Source organism: Cinclus cinclus, chromosome 1 (genome assembly GCF_963662255.1).
Source record: "Cinclus cinclus chromosome 1, bCinCin1.1, whole genome shotgun sequence".
Taxonomy (NCBI): Eukaryota; Metazoa; Chordata; class Aves; order Passeriformes; family Cinclidae; genus Cinclus; species Cinclus cinclus.
Window position 1 is genome coordinate 149,786,903 of NC_085046.1, and position 20,395 is coordinate 149,807,297.

General features: G+C 46.2%; 1 protein-coding gene across 1 annotated transcript in view; it reads left to right on the forward strand.

Moving 5' to 3' along the window:
• The window catches only part of ADGRB1 (adhesion G protein-coupled receptor B1), a 64,634-nt gene that overhangs the window by 12,624 nt on the left and 31,615 nt on the right, over positions 1 to 20,395 (forward strand). The window contains exons 4-6 of the mRNA XM_062514999.1: positions 4,110 to 4,179; positions 11,162 to 11,228; positions 14,835 to 14,920. Coding sequence (XP_062370983.1) covers positions 4,110 to 4,179; positions 11,162 to 11,228; positions 14,835 to 14,920 — 223 coding nt within the window. The remainder of the gene's footprint in view (positions 1 to 4,109; positions 4,180 to 11,161; positions 11,229 to 14,834; positions 14,921 to 20,395) is intronic.

Sequence of the window (20,395 nt, forward strand, 5' to 3'; positions counted from 1 at the left end):
AGCACCAGAAGTGGTTGAGAGAGATGGAGGTGGGGGCTCAGCCTGGAGAAAATGATGATCAGAAGGGACCTTCTCACTCTCCACAGCTCCCTGACAGGAGGGTGAAAACAGAGGGGGTCAGGATTTATTCCTACGTAAAAGGAGTAGAACAAGAGGAAACAGTTCCAGTTGCACCAGGGGAGGTTTAGATTGGATATTAGGGAAAACCTCATCACTGAAAGGAAAGCCAGGCATGGAACAAACAGTCTGCCCAGGGAAGTGGTGGAATCACCATCCTTGGAAGTGCTCAAAAACCCACAAAGAAGTGGCATTTAGGGCCATGGTTTGGTGGTGGACCTGGTTGGACTTGATGATCCTGGAGGTCTTTTCAGCCTCAATGGTTTTATGGATCTAAGATTCTGCAGAACAACCTGGAGTGAAGCAAACTGAAATCCTGTCTCCATGGCAGCAGCGCCTTTCGGAGACAAATAAACTGCAAGACTGCTGCAGATGCTTGTAACTAATTTTTCTCCCTCTGCCTCTGCCGTATGTTTAATTTATTAGCCTTAAATGATGCATTCTGTAGTAGAAAACAAATACAAACCTATAAACCTGGGCTTTCAAAGTGATAACAAGGGTGTGTTTGAAAGGAGCAATGGCACAGAAAGTTGCTGAGAAGTGAGGAGGCAAGGGAAGGAAAGGAGTGTGGCTGAGCTCCATTAATGTTTCATTTTACTACTGAAGTCTCACAGTTCACCCCAGGCAAGAGATTTCTGGTGCTTACCAAGCACCCTGATGTGATTTATTCTGGCACATCAAGAGCCATCCTCGTTGCACCACCTTCATCCCTTTTAGTTTTCCTTCCTAAGCTTTTGCTTACAACAGAGAATAAATTGTGTTATTAAAATCCAGGATTTGCGTGTTAGCAGGAGCAGAACCACAATACCTGCAGAGCACAGGCTGCAGGATCCTGGGTGTGCTCATGCATGTGTTTATACCTCCTTGGTGACTCCAGCAACATCAGGGATATCAAATGTAACAGACTAATAGCTTTCTTAGGTAATAAAAAGGGATTTTTTTCTCCCTCCTGATTTGTAAAAGCTGGGACAGATGGGTGTGTTAACCAAGGGAATTTTGGATGAGCAACATTCACATTTGTAGTCTGTACAGATTAAAAAAAAAAATCGCCCTACATGTGTAGAAGCATAATTTGCACTGCTAGTAAAATGTAGTCAGCTCTGAGCTGGGATGCACTGCTGATAAATGATGCATAATAACCATTTGGAGTAGGTTAGGACAAGAACTGAAGAACACTCTCGCCTATTAAGGTGGCAAGGGAATTTTGGATATTTAGCATCCTGCTAGACTTCAGCTGTAGAGCTGGGATTAATGGCACTTGTAAGAGGAAAGAAGCCGAAAATGTTTTAAAGAGCATAATCTGAAATAATTAGCACAATTCACTTTGTCATGGGCTGATTCTCCCCCCTTTCCCCTCTTTGCATATTTGCATTTCTCTAAGTTTGAGACGTCTTTGCCAAGTTCTCAGCTGCTCTCAGCTGTAGCTCATTGAAGCTGCAGAGAATTTCAGCAGTAGGGAGGATTATTTTTTATTTGGTCTCCTCTTGGATGTGAAACTTTGCAATTCGATTTTTAAATTATTACTATTAATAATTATTATTAATGATTCTTGTCTGTGCTTGGACAATGCTCTCGAGTTCATGATGTGACTCTTTGGGTGATGTTGTGCAGGGTCAGGAGCTGGACTTGATCCTTGTGGATCCTTCCAATTCAGGATATTCTCTGATTTAGAACAGACATATACATTGTTCCCTGGGAACAACTCAGTCATCATATTTAGCCCCAATAAAGAAGAAATATTTTTGTCAGGATTTTTATGACCCTGTTACAGTTTCCACAGCTGGATTTTTAATGCTGCCATAGCTCAGCCTCTGAGTGGGTGAAGAGCTGTTTATAACAAGAATGGCTCTTGGGAATTATTAGCAAACATCTTCTCTAGTGGAACATGATGAACACATGGCCTGATTCTCCTGTGACCTGGAAGCACAAAACTCTTTGAAAGAGGTTTTGAATGGGCTTACTTGGAACTGTGAGTGTTAAATTCCCTTTGTGCAGAATGCCCCCAAGGCCTTGCTGGTACTGCCTGTACCACACCAGGTATATGGAACAGGCCAGTTAGGAATAAATATCTTGATAATAATAATAAAAAAATTAGATTAAAATCTGATTTTTTTTTTGGTGGGGATTTTTTCAATCTAATCCCATCTACTTTGCTTAGACCACTGACAGCTCTCCCAGGGCTGCATCTCTCATTATGATGCTCTTTGGCTTAACTACCATGACATAGCTGCCACCTGTAGTACCTGCTCCTTGTCCAGACCCATTCTCAGCCCAAACTGAGGCTTTCACCCAGCATTGGAGTGAGCCAGTCCCTGGAGCTCCCAAGTTTACAGCCCCACTCTGGATTTCTGCATAATTACCACGTCGGAGAGAAGCATTTTGCAAAGAACAAGTTGCTATTTTTGGCACAGTCTTTGCCAAATTTCCTCTTTCCCAGGGTCTCTTGCACCAAGCTGTATTCCTGAAAATGTCCTTTCCCCATGTGTTTGTTGGTTTTTTTTTTTGTTGTTGTTGTTGTTTTTTCTGTGGGATGCTGTATTGATGGCACCATAGGGAATGCAGCAGCCAGGATTTATCCAGATGAGGTGTGAAGGAGGCTCAGAGAGAGGAGCAAGAGTCAGTGAGGGAATAAATGAGAAAAAGAGGAATGGAAAGAAAAAAGGAAAAAAAAAAAAAGAGAAAAGGGGAAAGGAGAAGGGAAAAAAATGAGAGAAGGAAAGAGGAAAGGAAAGGAAAGGAAAGGAAAGGAAAGGAAAGGAAAGGAAAGGAAAGGAAAGGAAAGGAAAGGAAAGGAAAGGAAAGGAAAGGAAAGGAAAGGAAAGGAAAGGAAAGGAAAGGAAAGGAAAGGAAAGGAAAGGAAAGGAAAGGAAAGGAAAAAGGAAAAAGGAAAATAGAAAGAAAAATGGAAATGAATATTAAAAGAGATGCTTATTAACCCCACTGCCTGTTGGGTTTGGACTGGTGAAACGTGACCTGTGCTTGGAAATCTCATATGGGAAGAGATGTACTTCCCTTCAGGTTAACCCTCAAATGCTCCACATTTCAGCCAGCTTGGCCCTGTGGCTCCCAGCTGCTGCAGAGCCTCACTATTAATCAACCCTGGGATGATGTGTGTTGCTGAGGGCCCCCTTCCCAGAGGAATGGTGTTTGGAAGCTGTGCCTGCACATTCCTGGGCTCTCCTGCATCACCTGCCATGACCTCTGCAGCTCCCGAATTAGGGCCTTGTCAAGGGGCACTAATCCCAGCTGGCTACTGATCCTGCAGATTCTTAATGGGATTTTCCCATCTTCGGCGTTGAGACAGCTTAATTCCTCCTGCCACAAGGAGAAGGGTTATAAAAAGCCACATGGAGACCTCCAGAGAAGAAGACACAATGTTATGAGCTGATCTCCAGGCATTTTTGTAGGGAAAGGGGAGATCTGGACCTTGAGCTTCCATAGATCCTGGAAGAGACCTGAAAGTCTTTCTCATTGTTGTTCAGAGGAACCTGCTCCGTTACAGATCTTGCAGGACCTGTTTGGGATAGGGAAACTCAGTTTTAGTTTCCTTTTCTGTCTCATTTGGGGCAGATGTGGACCTGGGTGGAACTGGCGTGCTCATCCTACACTGAGTGAAAACAAAGGTCTTAATCTTTGGATTCTTGGAGTTGTGGCTGAATAGTCCAACTTCAGAGACACCATGAAGTACCTAAGAATAAAATAAATCATTTTTATACATCTGAATCTATTGAATGCCTCCCCGCCCCCCCCCCCCCAGCTGCTGAGACCACAGCAGGGCAGGAGCTGATTACAGCTCATGATACTTATTTAAATAACAGAGGTAATTAAAGTTCTTGCTTTTAGTTTTGAGGGTCCTGAGCTCAGTCTGTGCCACAGAGCCAAGTTGAAAGGGATGGTGCTGGAATAACTCTGGGAAAAATGGGTAATATGGAGTGGGAGAAGGGCTGCACATGTGATTAAATGACCAGTTTCCTCCTGTTTCATTTCCATAGGGCTCCCTGCCTTGGTGGTTGCCATTTCTGTGGGATTTACTAAAGCCAAGGGATACGGCACCGTGAACTAGTGAGTAAAGGATTCCTTTTTCCCCTTGTTTTATCCTCCATCCTCTTGGTCAAAACCTAGTCACTGACCCACAGGAGGCAGGCTGAAGCTCAATTTCCATGTGCAGGATATTTCCTGCATCCCTGCCTCCTCAATCCATCATCTGACCAAGCTCTGGATTGTGTGTTCCTTTAAAAACAAGTTCTTAGAGACTAATTAGGTTTAACTGTTGTATTAGTGACATCACTTTGATCTAAATACCTTTTACTTAGAGCTTTTTAATGTATTTTTAAAGGGGGAAAGTGCAGAATAGTTAAAGTTTAGGATGTTTAAAAATTAAAAGCAGCTTTTTTTTTTTTTTTAACGTGTTTTAGTGCTTGATTGGCCTCACATTTTCAAAATAGCTCAGCTCAGTTTTAGGCAGCAGAATGAGCCTGACTTGTGCTAACTAAGGGTTTGACAGCAGCCTGTGTTTGCCTGTTTTCCAAATTCCACAGGTTTTGTCTTTAGGAAGCTTTTATGTGCTCATAATGGGGGAAGGAAAACAGAAAAGAAATAATGGAAGAAGTAAAAAATGCATTAAGGCAAAGCTGGGTTCACTCAGAGCTGAGCATTAGTACGACTTTAAATGAAAAAGGAAAAAAGAGAAAATATTTCTTTCCTCTGTTGTGAAAAATCTTAGAAATTTCATGCATGGTGACAGTTCAAGGATAATATTTTATGTAGCAGTAAGTCAGGTTCTTCCCTACTGCATCCCATCATTTTCCAGAGCCTTCCTGCACAGGGGTTTGCAGCCTCACATGGGTGATGTTTGAGACGGGAGCTGTTGATGTGGCCAGCAGCAGATGAGGCTTCAATCGTCCCACTGAGGAAATGTCATGTGGAACCTCCTTCTTGCTCTCCCTCAATTCCCTCTACATCCTGCACACCCACGGCCAAATGGTCCAGGGTTTGCATTTTTATTGTAGGGGAGAATTAAAGCAGCACAGCAGTGCTTTCTGTTTGCTTTGCAACCTGAGTTTTTGTATGACAGAGGGCTCAGGATTGTGGATTTCTCGAGTACAAATCCACAGGCAGAATTCCTGAAGTCTGGGCTGGCATCAGGATGCTTCAGCTGTCACACCTTCAGCATGTCCTGGTGGAGAGGGACCCACTGGTTGTTGTGTGACTCAGGAGAGGACAAAACACAGCCTGGTGTGCAGAAACATCACCAAGATCCTAAATTAATTCCCTTTGGATTTTCTGTGGGTCATCTGCTTCTGGCACTTTGCTCCAGGCACGTCCACGAGAACAATTAATAAAGAACAAGCCTCAGGGAGATGGGAGGGAGGTCCTGGATATTTCTGCTTCTCTTTTGTTTGTTTATAGACTGGTGGGAATTGGTGCAGCAACCTTTGTGGCTCTGTCAAAAATGTTTAAGAGTTTTTTGGTCAGCGTTGACGACACAAAAGTGCCTGGGTGGGGAAGGGAGGAACGTTCAGGAAAGCATTCCCTGTTTTCTGCTCTGGACCACTGTGCCAGCATCTCCCACCCTGCAGACTGCAGCCAGGAGGGTGTCAACATGTGACAAAGCCTGCTGGGCTCCTGCTTTGCTCTCAGGTTGGCACAGGATGAGGTGGCCAAGGGGCTGGGCTGACTTTCCAGTGTTCCCAGGGGTTGCCTGGTCACACCAGCTCTCTTCATTTTGCTGCCAATGCTCTGACTCCTTTCAGCCCTAAGGACTCTGTCACTCCTTGCATCCAAGGGCTGGATGCCAGGGGATGGAAGAGGATCCCGTGCTCCCAGCTCTGCTGTCAGGATGTTTGTCACCAAAATTGTGGTGGTGGGGCCTTCCTAACCCACCAAGTCCAGTTTGATGAGTTTGGTTTCAGTGATCCTTGTGGGTCCTGGATATCCCAGGTTTCTGTGGTCCCTCCTTTTGCTTCCTTTCCACATTTCCCAATGTGGGGTGAAGCTGGTGAGTCGCACCAAAGTCATGAGAAGCACAACACTTCCTCTCAAGCTCAAAGATCCCATCAGACATCCCCAACACTGCTGTCTTGTCATAATTCCACACTTTGGTACCTTCCAGTACTTAAAAGACATACAAGAAGGCTGGAGAGGGTCTTTTCCAAGAGCATGTAGTGACAGGACAAGGGGAAGTGGCTTTGAGCTGAAGAAGGATAGATTCAGATTGGACACTGGGAAGAAATTCTTCCCTGTGAGGGTGCTGAGGCTGTGGCACAGGTTGCCCAGAGAAGCTGTTGCTGTCTCATCCCTGAAAGTGTCCAAAGCCAGCTTGGACTGGGCTTGGAGCAACCTGGGATAATAGAAGGTGTCCCTGCCGATGACAAGGGGATTGGACAAGATAATCCTACAGGTCTCTTCGAGCCCAAACCATTCCATGATTCTCTGAATTCCTGCTGGAGTTGGCTTTACCAAGAGCCAGTTAAACAGAGCTCACTTGCACTGTGGTGGGTTCACAAGCCCTGATGCTGAATAAAATGGAGCACCTCTGTAAGGAGAGTTACATTTACACTTTGGTGCATTTTAAAATTCGGAACAAATATTGCTGTGGGCCCAGCTGGGCAGGGCACCCTGCCAGACAGGAGTGCATTCACACTTAGTCCTGTTTTCCTTCTCAGAAAGGCTTAAGAGCTCTGTTGCACTGCTGTGTGGGGAGGCCCTTGGTTTTGCATCTCCTCCAGAGCAAAGTCAGCACTGCACAGCAGCAATTTCATAGCTGAACTCAAAAATTTGAGGCTTAGGTTGGATATTGGGAAGAAATGCTTACCTCTGAGGGTGGTGTGACCCTGGCACAGATTTCCCAGAGAAGCTGTGGCTGCCCCATCCGTGGAAGTGTCCAAGGCCAGGTTGGATGGGGCTTGGAGCAGCCTGGGATAGTGGCAGGTGTCCCTGCCCATGGCAGGGGGAGGGAACCAGGTGATCTTTAAGGTCCTTTCGGTCCAGTTTTGTCTCCCCTGGGCACTCATGGAGAATTTCAAGTGGGCACTGCAGATTTTCAAGGCCCAGGATTTCCAGCTTGCAGAAGGAAGGAAGAGCTTTAATCTCAGCACATGCTTCTCTGGGAAGGACAGGACAATAGGTGACAAGATAAACCACAATGGACTTCTCAAAACCCACATAAACATAAACCACACAGAGCCTTTTAAAGCATCTTCCAGCCCTACAATTTCTGGGTCCCAAGAGCAGTGCATGAGCTCCCATGGTGGAGGTGGACATTAAAGGAAAGCAGGGCTCTGATATTTAGGGGAGCACAGAATTTACCACTCAACAGCAGTTTTTTCTCTCATCCCACTCACAGTGGTAAATAAACCCTGACATCAACCCACAGGACATGGTCACAAGGGCATTTTGGGGGCAGCTGCAAGTGTTGAAGGCATTGCAGAATTAATCTTGGTGTTAAAGACTCTCAGGGCAAAGGTGGTGGAAGGGGCAGGGTGTGAAATGTGTGATGTGTCTTGAGGCTGGGACTGCCAGTCCAGCTGGATCTTCAGGATGTACCAAAGGTGGCCTGACCACAGTGATATAAATTCTGTCAGGATGTTCAGCCTGGGACCTCAGCAGAATTTCACCCAGTTTGGTCCTGTTTTTTTGGTTGTACATGGGATGTTTTTCTCTAACAATGAAAACACAGCTGAGCAGCAGGATGGGGTCTGTCCCACCAAGAATTGTCCCATCAAAGGCTTGGCTGTGTCTCCAAGCTGTAATGCAGAGAGATCAGAGCCAGTGGTAAGTTTAGGAAGCTTTTAGTATGTTTAATTTTTGCTGTTTAGCTGGCCAGACTGTACTGAGTCATAGACTGAGGATGGAGAGAGAGGTTCAGATTAAAAATTGAGTACATGCTGGAGGATTTGGAGTGTATGTGTGCTGTTCTGTGAGTGGTGATTCCCAGCAGCCATTCACTCAACCTTTATTACTCAGGACACTCCAACAAGGGGATTTATCCTTTCTCTTGTCTGAACTGCATTTGAAAGGAGATTTTGTTTGGAGCATGCTGGGGCGGGGTGGAGGCAGCACTTCAGTCTCAAAGAAAGTCTGAGGGGCACCAGAGGTCTAAGGGACCTGCCACTGATCACCTCCTTAGATTAGGCTGAGTGCCTGAATAATAACTCTGCTTTTAGCTGCTGCTCCAGGGACTGCCTCTGGACCTCTAAAGCTTAGCAAACAACCTCCTAGAGCTCCAAGTGAATAATTGAGGTTGTGCCACTGGCGCTGGGAGCTCACATCCTTCCCCACAAGAGAGCCCATCAAAAGTTTTCTGAGAGCACAGCCTGCACACAGCAAATTTCTCCAGGTCCTGGAGTGTCACTGCATCAGGGCTTTTGTGACCCACAGGTATCTCAGCAGCTTCTGGGTTGATCTCTGGATAAACACTGGTGGGCCAGCCCTGATTTCCCCTCTGTAATCTCAGTTATACAAAATGTTTTGTTGGTTCTGCTTAATTTTGCACAGGGTCGAAGTGGGAGCTCTTGCTGGCAGGTCTGGACAGTGTGAAAAAGGGCTCAGTGGAAGCCAGACCTTCCCAGGACCAGGACAAAAACCACCACCTCCCATCTGTGCCGTGGCAGAGTCACAAAAATATCAGATTGTTTGTAAAAAAGGGCTTTTTTGTGCTGAGCACAAGAGCTGCTGTCAGTCGAGGAAACACTTCTTAGGAATTCTTAAACCATTCACTTCCTCCCTTCTAGTGATAATTTTATTTTAGAAATCACTGAAGGGATCCCTTGGAAAGTACAAAGGAACCTCTTAGCAAAATGCAAATATTTCTGTGCCTCGGAGGCACGAGGCTAAAAGCATCTCCACTAGGCTGGGGTTTGCTGTCAGTTCTGCCTCTTGGATATCCCTTCACCCTTTCCTTTCCTTTGCTGGCATCCAGCACCTCTGACAGCCTTGGAAATGTTTTGATGAAGTGCTGTGGCAGGGGGATCAGGCAGTCAGAAGGGATCAGTGCTTGGTGATGTGTGATCTCACCTTCACAATTCCTGATGGTCCCGGGGGAGCAGGGGATGCCAGGGACCCTACAGGAATAAGAACCCTCTTTGCACCAAGTCCTCAGCACTGATTGCAGTGCAGCACTGTCAGGTTTCTTCATCTGAGCCACCAGTTAGAAGAGAAGCTGAGAAAAAACATCTCAAAAATCCGGACGGAGTGTTGGATAAAAAGGTTTGGACAAGGACTGGGATTTGGGAGCCTTCCTCTTCCATTTAGGGAGACTTCCAGTCATTAAGAGCTCCAAAGCTTCATTTTCACTGCCTCCCTCCTCAGCGGATTATTAATTTAATTATTACAGCTGCTCAGACAGCTTGTGACAGAGCAACTTGCTATCAGGAAGAAATCAGAATTGATTAAATTAGCACTTTACAGGTTTAATTTAGACATAAACAAGATTCAGATCTTGGAGAAAACCAATACTGTACTTCTAATTCTCAGTTTGAAATACTTCCCTTTCGTTGGTGTGACTTTTCAGAAACGTTCCTTGTTTTGGGGTGGAAAAAAATTAACATTTTTTGCAACTGAGATATAATTAAAAAAATATGAGGTTGATCAACGAAGCTGAAATGTTTCCAGGAAGACCTTTTTTTTTTTTTTTTTTTTTCCCCTGACAGCATCAGTTCTCTCCTGATGCAGGATGAAAGCATCTTGCTGAGGGCAGGGCAAATAAATTACTGCAGGGTGAGCTGAGTTAAGAGCTTGGAGAGAGGTCCCTCTCCATTGTGGTTTCCTGTTCTTCTCCTGTGGTGTGTGCATGGTCGTTTCCTGCTGAAACAGGATTACTCCATCCCACATTTTCTCCAGGGTTCTGCCCTATCAAAGTGTGCGAACTTCCCCAGGGGCTGCTGACACTGTGTAAATTCCCATCCTCTCCTGCCCTGGAGCACTTAATTTGTGTGTCCATGCCCTGAATTGCTGGATTCCCCATTAAAAAAAAAAAAAAAAAAAAAAAAAAAAGGGAATTTCAGCTCCAGTGCTGCTGTGGATGTTCATGGTTGTCGCAGAGCCTTGGGTATTTTTGGCCCAACCACCTGCTCAAGCAGGGTCACCTGGAGGTGGCTGTGCCCAGGTGGCTTTTGAATGTCCCCAAGGATGAGATTTCACAAGTCCTCTTCTCATCCTTTGGCAGGGCTCAGGCACTCACAGGGGAAAAAGAATTTCCTTTCTGACTTTATAGTCAAACCTGAAAAACAAAAACTCACAGAATGGTTTGGGTTGGAAGGGACCTTCAGGGTCATCTCATTCCAACCCTGTGCTATGGCAGGAACACCTTCCACTATCCCAGGTTGGTCCAAACTGTATCCAACCTGACCTTGGACTCTTCCAGGGCCTCAAACAAGACCTTCCTCAGTGTGAGAAGGCACCAGGCAGTTCATGAGCCTAAATTCCACATCTGGTCAGCGCAGAAGGGAGATGTCCTTCTCAGGTTATGTGGTGTGAGGGAGAAGGAACAAGCTGGTTTTCAGAAGAGGCACCACACATTCAGCTTATTCCATAAGAAATTCCAGTCAGGGAATTTCCCACCTCGCCGCTATCTTGTTAAATTTCCCCATGGAAGCAATCTCAAAGGGAGGGAAAAAATGTCCTGTACCCCTGGAAATCGCAGGGGTCAGCAAATGAGCAAAGGAAAATTTCCACTCTTTCTCCCATGTAAGTAGGACAAGAGCATTATCTTGCCAGCAAAATACTGCAGCTACTTCCAGGACCTGGTCTGAAACAGAGCACTCTCCTTAATTTTGCATGAATTCCCGTGTCAAATGTCATCCTGCGGGCAGGTCCCAAGGCAGAGGAGCCTTTATGCAAGTTCAGGAGAAATTGGAAGCAAAACTTGTTTGCTTGAAAGTCTGAGGTTTTTTGTTTTGTTTTGTTTTGTTTTGTTTTGTTTTGTTTTTTTGCCATGGGGTGTCACCTCCCAGGCTGAACTCTGCAGGCAAGGGGAAGAAGCCATCATGTGCCTGTTGGGGACATTTGCCACTGGGTGACTTTCTCTTCTCTCTTCATTTTCCAGCTGCTGGCTGTCATTAGAGGGAGGACTCCTCTATGCCTTCGTGGGACCGGCGGCTGCTGTCGTTTTGGTATTTAAGCTTGTCTGAAAGATTTTTATTTTTTTTCCCTCCTCTGTATCTTATAGCAATTTACTTGTTCTTTCAACCCAAGAATTCCCCTCTTTATTTTCACTTGTGTTTTGAAGAGCTTCCTCCTTCAGGAATAACAAGCAAAGCTAACAATTTGGATGGGGTTGATTCTGAATTATAATTTATCTCAGCTCTCAGCCTTCCACCTCTGTCCTCACTGGAGTCCCCTAACATCTGGTTAATGCTTTACGTTGTTTTTGCTCTGTCTGGATGGAAGTGCAGGATGATGGTGGAAAACTCTGACACTGACTCCTTCAAAAAAATGCTGTTCCTGGTTTTCAGACCAGGTTGTGCCCTCACAACCAGCTTTTATTCCTGGTCCATCCCAGGCCAGTGCATGTGAGCAGATTTCCTTGTTTGCAGGTGAAATTGAAATCTTCAAATCAGTGCTGAGGAGGTCCCTAATGACCTTAAAAATGTAATGCTTGCTTTGAATTCAAAGAGATGGCAGGGTTGAAGTGGGTATTCCTAAACTCCAGCTCCTGCATGGGGAGTCTGTTCTTCTGTCCCATCACCCCTGGCTCCAACACAGCCCCAACACCAACCTTGGCCAGTTACTATTTGAGTGCAAGATGTCACTCGAGGTGACAATGCCTCCCTGCTGCTGAAGCCTCACTGGCCATGAGAAACCTCAGGGCTGAAAGAATCTGAGAACTGCTGCTCCACCAGGAAATCCCTGCTGCAGCAATTTCCCACGGGTTTAAAGCCATATTTGAGCCCGCACATCTTTCTGCAGTTTCTCTCCAGCCCATTGTTTTATCCAGTGGAGGAGCTTTATGCCCTCTGAGGCTCTGGAGAGTCCTGCAGGATTGTGTTGTTGACACTCACAATTCCTTTTTCATTTCAGGTTTTGTTTCGTTGCCCTGCCTGGGGATGAAATGCCCCGTGGCAGGAGCTTACAGGAGAGTTACTCCACAAAAGCTCAGGCTGCCTCTATTCTCAGTGCTGTCACTGCACATCAAACCACCTTGGTGCCATGGTTTCATGACTGTGACAAAGAGAAAAGCCAGCAGTGGCTCCTCCTCTGCAAGAAATCAAAACTGGCAAGAGTTGAGGTCTTTCATGTGGGGCTGTGACACAGTGATTCAGAGGGACGAAGCTTTGGTAGTGCCCAGAGTCACTCTGCTGCCTCAAACCACCTCGCTTTTGTTGTGCCAACAACGAGGGAAGGGATCTTTCTCTTTTTCTTTCGCACTTTCAAAGTGTGAGGAAAACACAGGAGCCCTCTTCCATTTGGCAGCTCAGTTTTCCCTCACCATCAAGCTGAGGAAATGAAATGTCCTCAGAGAGGGGTGAGCACATGCAAATGGTGGTTCCTGCAGCTGATATTTGGAAGTGGTGAATCATCTCTCAGGGTGTCTGGCCCTGATCAGCACCAAGAGAGAGGCCACGCACCTTGTTTAGACTCCTTGATTCATTCCTGGCCAAAGTGACAAATGAGTATTGCCCTGGTAGAGACACCAAAGAGCTTGGAGGAGGAGGAGGAGGAGGAGAAGAAGAAGAAATAGTTGATAATACTTGGAAGGTGGTTTGCCTGCAGCTTCATCAATGTTCATAACTCACAGTCAGGCCACTGACACTGAACAGCTGTAGGTTTGAAGGATAAAGGTTTGACCTTTATTCTTAAAAATCCTGATCTACCTTAAACACAATGCTCTTGGAAGCAGTTTTCCTCACCCAGCTCACATGGAGCAGCCTGGTGATAGTTGTGTGTGTAGGCTGAAGGCAGGAGGAGGCTCATGGAATGAAGTGAGGACATAATCAGGTAGTGGTGATCTCCAGGAATCTCAGACTTGAGGCTTTGCTTCTGAATGTTATCTCAGAGATAAGGAAGTAAAGCTACTCTACATGTTATTGGAAGGATATCCGTGTTGTATCCCTGACTTAGGAAAGAATTTGAGCCAGGATCAGAGCAGGATGTTGATTGTGGTGATCAATGTACTAGATTGATTGATTGATCGATTGATTTGTTAAAACCAGTGCAGAACTGCTCCTTGTTGTCTCCCCTGCTCCTTAGGGATGAGCATGAACATTTTGGCCAGCCCTAGGACAAATCCAGCCACATTTCAACCCCACTTTTCCTCCTACCTGGCTGTACCTTAAGGAAAAACTTCTCTAGCTCCTCCCCGGTGAAGGATCAGTGATTTCAGAGTGCTCCCTCTCTTTCAAGGCTCATAACCAGGCTTTGATTTCCTGCTGATCCTTGGCTTTGTCACTCTGCCTGACTTGCCAGGGTTGTTTCTCTAAATCAAGACCATGGTGAACTCTAGAAATGGTCTCAGCTGTCTGCTGACCCAACAGCTGATGCAAACAAAAATAACTGCAACTTCTGAGATTTTCCATGGTTTCCCAGCTGTGGGCTCCACATCAGTGAGCTGGTGAAACCAGCAGAAAGATTTATCATTGTTTTGAGGATGATATAGGCAATAAGTCAGAGGTTTGGTTCCTCCCTTTGGGCCAGGAGACCCTTAGGATCTCTTAAACTCACAGACACATGATGTCACATGAATTTATCTCTGAATTTGGCCTTAAACATTTCCCTGCAAGCCCCACAAGCAAAACAACATCGACCACAAGTTTCTACCACCACCAGCTGTTCCACTGACAGCAAAACCAGGAGAATGTCACCTTTTTCCACCATCAGTGCTGTGCCTCCACACAGGGGGTGGGGCTGGTGTCACTAAGGGGCTGCTGAGGTTGGGATGGGGTTTGTAAAGCAGATACAGCTGGCAGCAGTGGATGCAGTTGGAAAGGCACAGGGGAGGAGTTTGGGGTCACTGCAGGATGTCAGCTCTGTCCAGCCTGTATTTTACTGTGGATTTTTTGTATCTGATGGACACAGACATCCCTGCTTTCACCCTAAGGAAAAAGGGCTGCATGGAATTGTCATTGCCCACTGATTTTTGGGGGAATTCTCTGTGCTGTGCCATCTGCAGTATCTCCCAGGACATCCCAGCAAAGCAGATGACATTTCTTCTTACTCCAGTGCTCCTCCACCTCTTATTTTGAGAGTAGCAGTGGTTTCACCTGGAAAGGACTATGACACATTGTCTGCATTCTCTCCATGCTGCTGCTGGGGCAGCACTGACTCCAGAAGGTGCTTTGAGAAGCAGCCAGTGTCAACCCACTGCTCTTCTCTGTACTGGCCACCCTCTATCTGGATTAGCCAAAAAAACTGTTGTTATGCCTGGAGTTTGCCTTGCTGGACCTCAAGCAATGTTGGGGTCCAAACACCCTTCAGCAATCAGAGAAATTCCCAGTCTCTCCTGCTTCATGGAGACCTGGTTGAAGGTTTGACTTCATGATCTTGGGGGTCTTTTCCAATCTTAGTGATTCTCCAACCTCCTTGATCTGCTGCCAGCTGCATTCTGCTGTCCTGAACTCACTGGTGCATGGCCAGGGGAGGTGGGACAAGTGGGGACAAGGGACACAAGGGGTGGTGGCCTGCAGAAATGTGACCTGGCTTTGGGAAAAACCCTTCTGTGTTACTGAGTTTGACCTGACCCACTTGAGAACAAAACTTGTGTGTTGTTTCTCTTTTGACAGGTGAACATGGTTATTGGCATTCTGGTTTTTAACAAACTTGTATCCAAAGATGGAATAACAGATAAGAAACTGAAGGAACGGGCAGGGTATGCCTTATCAATACATCTAAGAGTGAAAATAAAAAACAAAAATACCCAAGGTCGTGATCAATAACCAGGCAAGGAATGCAAAAAGAGATTGGGGGTGCAAACAAACAAACAAACAAAAAATAAAAAGCAAAACCAGATTTAAATGAGAAAAAAACCCCACTTGATTTAGTCTCTTTGTCCTGACATTCAGTGCAGCAGGATGACACAAAATTCTAAGAAGCAGCCCTGTGTTGCTGTGCAGGAAGGATAAATGTTCATCTCTTTGTTAAAATGGCTTCAGCCCAGGCTGATGCATCCTCCCAGAAGTGGGGGAGAGCAAAGTGGCTCTTGTCACCAACTCCTAGGGACAGCAGAGAGAGACTCAGCACTGCTGAGTGTGGCATGTGGCAAGAGCTGGGTGGCAGAGGGGCTGTGTCTGAAAGCTGGCAGGTCTCAGGGACAGCAGAGGTGTGTGATGGAAGGGAACGGGTTCTGGAGGTCTGGCAGGGAGCAGAGTAGCAGATGGATGCAGTAGGAGACGTGAGTTAAGAGCTTCTGCTGAGAGAAAAAGTTCTGCTGCCATCTGAGGGTCTTTATCTTCTCCACAGCCTCCATTCCTGAACCCAGAGGATTTATGTTACCTGGTTTCCTCTGGAGTTCAAGACTTGACTCCACATTTCTCCCCACCCTGCTGCCTCCCAGGGTTTGGCTGAGGCAGCAGCTCCCAGGCAGGGCTCTCTCTTGGGTTGCTCCCAAACTTTTGGCAGTGGCTGTTTTGCCATTGCCAACACTCCCAGCAGGATGAGAGCCCCTCTCCTCTCCATTGCTAGGAACGACCCTGCAGCCTGCTCAGATTTTATCCTTGAGCTGTGCTCTGCTCTGAGCAAGGGACAGAAATGGCAGGCTGATACTCTGAGTCACATCAGATGCCCAGGTCAGCCAGGCTGATGTTTGTTACTTTCCCCTGCCTTTCTTGGCTTCTTGTTGCAGTCAGAGAAGCTCTGTCCTTACCTGCTGTTGGGAAAGGCAGGAATCTCTGCTCCCAACTGTCCACTGCAGGAATTTGATTTATCACCGTGAGTAACAGCTGTGTTCTAGAAGGAAGAAGTTGTTTACAAAGAAATGAGGAAAGCAAGAGCTGTTCTGGTTCCTCTGCATGGAGGCAAAATTTGAAACCTTTGGAGGTGGAGAAAGCACAGGATACATGGATATATCCTGTCTGTAAAAGAGGAGGGAGGAAAGGTCTCCACTGAGTCTCAGAGGGCAGAGGTGGATAATATGGATGAGTTTCAATATTCCTGGCACTGCATTATGGAGTAGTTGTGTGGAAATGGTTTTTAATTGAGTGCAGAGGCAAAACCCAGGATAGAGTAAAGTTCTTACCCAGCATCTCGAATCCTGTGTTCAGTTTTGGGCACCTCACTCCAGGAAAGACCTGGAGGGGCTGGAGCACATCAAGAGAAGGGAACAGGCTGGGGGGGTGGGGGGGGGTCTGAGCCACCAGGAGCAGCTGAGGCAGCTGGGGAGGCTTAGCCTGGAGAAAAGGAGGCTCAGGGGGAACGTCATCATTCTCTCCAGCTCCCTGAAACAGGGAGTGGTGTGCTGAGGTGAGGGCCAGAATCTACTGCCCAGTGACAAGTGACAGGATGAAGGGAAATGGCCTCAAGCTGCACCAGGGGAGGTCCAGGTTGGATATTGGGGTAAAATTTCATCCCTGGAAGGATGGCCAGGCTTTGGAACAGGATGCCTGGGGAAGTGGTGGAGTCACCATCCCTGGAAGTGCTCCAAAAGCGAGTGGACCTGGCACTTTGTGATAGAGTTTAGTGGCCATGGTGGGGTTTGGTCAAAGGTTGGAATCGATCTTGGAGGTCTTTTCCAACCTTAACAATTTTGTGAAAAACACAGGGACCTGTTTAGGCTCATGGTGTATTAGCAGTGTTGACATGGCCAAACTTCAGGGTCTCTGGGTGCAGCCAAGGGGAATTTTGGTGCCTGAGCAGTACCATGGCCATAAAACTAGAGGAGATTTGGGTGATCAGAGCTATCAGCTGCTGCTGGGTTGAAAAATATGTGAAGAAGTGACCTTGGTGCATTGCTTCTAGCAGCTGCTAACAAACAAGTGCTTCATTCTGGATGATGCCTCCTTGACAAAGAGACAACTCAAAAAAACACCCAGGCTGCATGGCAGGGTCTGGAGCAGGGTAATTGCACTTGAAAGTCAGCACTGCAATAAATGGTTTATTGGATTAGCAAAACAGTGACTTGCTGCCTCTCAGTCCCTCCCTCTCTAATCCAGACTGCACAGAGTGACCTTATTTAATACACAGCAGCTGGTTATTGATCACACTCAGAGTTGGGCTTTAAAAACAAAACCTGTGAGGCAACAAAACAAAACAAAACAAAAAAACCAAACAAAAAGTATTTTTTTCTGATGTTGTTTGTTTTTTCCTTCTTTCTCCTTCCCCCCCCCCCCCTTCTTTCGTGTCCGTGTGTGTGTGTGTGTGCGCAGCACTTTTAAGCCTTATCTGTGCTCAGTGGTTTTGTTCTCCCTTCCCAAGTGCCCCTGCTGAGAGTGTGGGAGCACTTTTGAGAGCCCTGGTGCCCCTTTCCCTTTAGTTCTCTGCTTCTGGCCTGGGCTTGGGAACCGTGTTGGAAGGTAGATCTGAAGAAAATCAGAATGAGTAACGGCCTTGGAGATGTTTAAACCTGAGGAGATGGTCTAAAGAAACGTTGTGTTTCCTTTAGCAGAGGCAAGAAGTATGGTTCAGTGATACAAAAACAATTTTTCAAAAGGGTGAAAAAAAAATCCCCCAAAAAATAGGGAAAAAAGGAGATGTTGGATATTAAGAGGAACCCAGCGCACTCTCCACAGATTGTTTGGCACAAATTCATCAGTGCCAATGGTTCTCATTAAATAATACCTGAGACACAAGAATTCTGCCCTCTACTTAGCAGTGGAAATAGCTGTGATTACTGTTGTCATTTCTGTCAGAAAATGCAGATTTTCTAATGGCAGTGATTTTATGCGTGGATCACAAAACCAGGCTGTAGAGAAGGGGGTGTGAGTGCCTAGAGAGCTGGAGAAAGGCCACAGCTGACCCAAAATCTGTCTGGGAATGGAGAAAACTGTCACAGCAAAACAGTCTCTGTTGGTGGCCAACTCCACCACTAGTGTTTGAGCTCTCTTGAAGGGATTACTACCAAAAAAATTAATGTTTTAATGTCAGGAGCCTTTAAAATGAATTTTAAATGTATTCAGCCAGCATTTATTACACAAGCATTTGTGTGCTCACACAGGCAGGGAGGAAGAATGAGACCATAAAGGGATATTCACCAGGGCTAATTTTAGCTAAATTTTATCTCTCTGGGCTTCCTCTGCCACTCCTGGGGAGAGACAGCAGCCTTGTCCCCCCTTAGAGGACCTGTTCTTCTATCTCTGTTGATCACAGAAACCACCCAAGAAGAGTTTGCCCCAAAACCTTGTGTGGAATAAACTCCGTGCAGGTGTCCTGGTGGGGTGGAACAGAGCTGGGTTGTCAGAGCACAGAGGGGAGAGAGTGATTAGGAAGGTAATAACTCCACTAAAACAGGAAGGGATTAGGATTGCCCTTCCTCTGGGAATGGTTCTTGTTGGAAGCAGTGCTCCAGCTCTTTGGGCTGTGCATGGTGGAAAGCACTGCTCAGTAAAAGGTAGCAAAGCCCAGTGAACACACCAGATGAGCCCATGTGCTGTTTGGAGATGTTTAGGAAGCAGAAAAAGCTAAATTAAATGAAGGCATTATTCACTGTGATTATTTAATTAGCTACCCTTTCATATGCACAGGCGCCAATCTAAACCTGCTATGGAAATTCAATATATTAACAACCCCAACCAGAAGGAATTAGGAGATGAATGTACCCACATCTGTGCCCACTGCTTGCAACTTTCTGCATAAACACACCCAACAGCAGCTACACTTGTGTGTTTACAGTGGTCTTTTGGCCAGTTCTCTGTGATTCAGTGTCATTCATGTTTTTTCTGGTACAGTTTCCCATCAAATTCCTCAAGTCAATCTACTTTTTTTCTTTTGCTGCCTATCTCTGCCTCTCTCTGTCTCTCTGCTTATCTGTTCTTTGTGGCCTATAGATTTGGGGATAAGCTGTTGTATTTTTTTTTTTAAGGGTCGTGCACCTAATGCCTCTCCAGACCCACTTTATCTTTAGTTCAGCCTTTGTCGTCACAGGATCTAAACCATCCTTTCTGCAATATATTTATCTGTGGATGCAGGAGCTAATTTCCTCTGTGTCTGAAAGCTTCTGTGGGATACCTTAGTCATTATTCTGGATGGGAATGATGACTTATGTCACTGTAATTAATGAAAAGACCAATCAATAGCCACTTGAAAGGGGCTCACTGGGCCCACTGCTGCTGCTGTGTTGGTGCTCATCAGGATATCTTTTTGCAGTGAGATGGAACAGAGAGCCACCAAAGCTAAGAAATGTTCTGTGGAGTCTCCTGATCTCTCTCCCAGGCAGGGCAGGTCTGTAAAACCCCTCCTGGTTGGGGTCAGCCTCCCTCAGCAGCATCCCCACCATCCCCAGGGATGACAGCCTTGCTGTCCTCTGGCAGTGATTTCATGTCTTCTCTGATGCCAGGCACAGCAGGAAGGTCTGGGGGATGTTTTGCAGACTCCTTCCCGTTTTCCAAGCCAGCTCTGACGTGGGTGTGGATCTGTGCAGCCCAGGGAGAGCACACAAACAGTAAATTCTGGGAAGAAATGGGGCCAATGCCAAGCTAATGTGGCTTCTGGGCTCCTGAAGAAGAGCTGAATGTGGGGTTCCCACATATTAGCTGCTAAAAATCCCAAGGATGTGTTTTAGCAGATCCCCTCATGCCAGCAGCCCTCAGTGGGCTGTTTCTGTGGTTGGTCACATGCAGAAAATGTGGGGACCAGCAGGTAGGAATTATTCTCAAGGTTCATCCTGAAGATGTTTTTGGCTCCAGAACAGGATCTGAGAGAAGAAATGTCACAGAAGCAGTCAGCCAGTCAGGTTCCTTTCAGAGCAGGTTGAGGGTCAGAGGAAACACGCAAGCCCAGGATAAATTTCAGGACATAAAAGAGTCCCATCCTTCATCAGGGTGAAGCAACCAAAGAATGGCTTCTGTCCTGGTCTCACCAGCTCCCAGTAAGAGGAAATAAGTGACTTACCCCTTGCATTGCTTTAGGACAGAAGATAAGTAGGCACAGCCCCCACAGCCCTACTTCTTGCCTTCTACTGCACAACCCTGCCACCTTTTTTGTTTTGGAGCAAAAAGGCCAGGAGGGAAAAGAGCAATTTCTCAAAAAGAAAAAACAAAACAAAACAAAAAGAAAATAAAAAATCCCAAATTAAAAGAAGGAGGTGGAGACTGGGAGACTAGTACTGGTTTCTCTTCCATGGGTGCCCGAGAGAGACACCCTGAACCTGGCAAGACTTTGACCAACACAGTTCCACCCTCCCCAGCAGCACCAG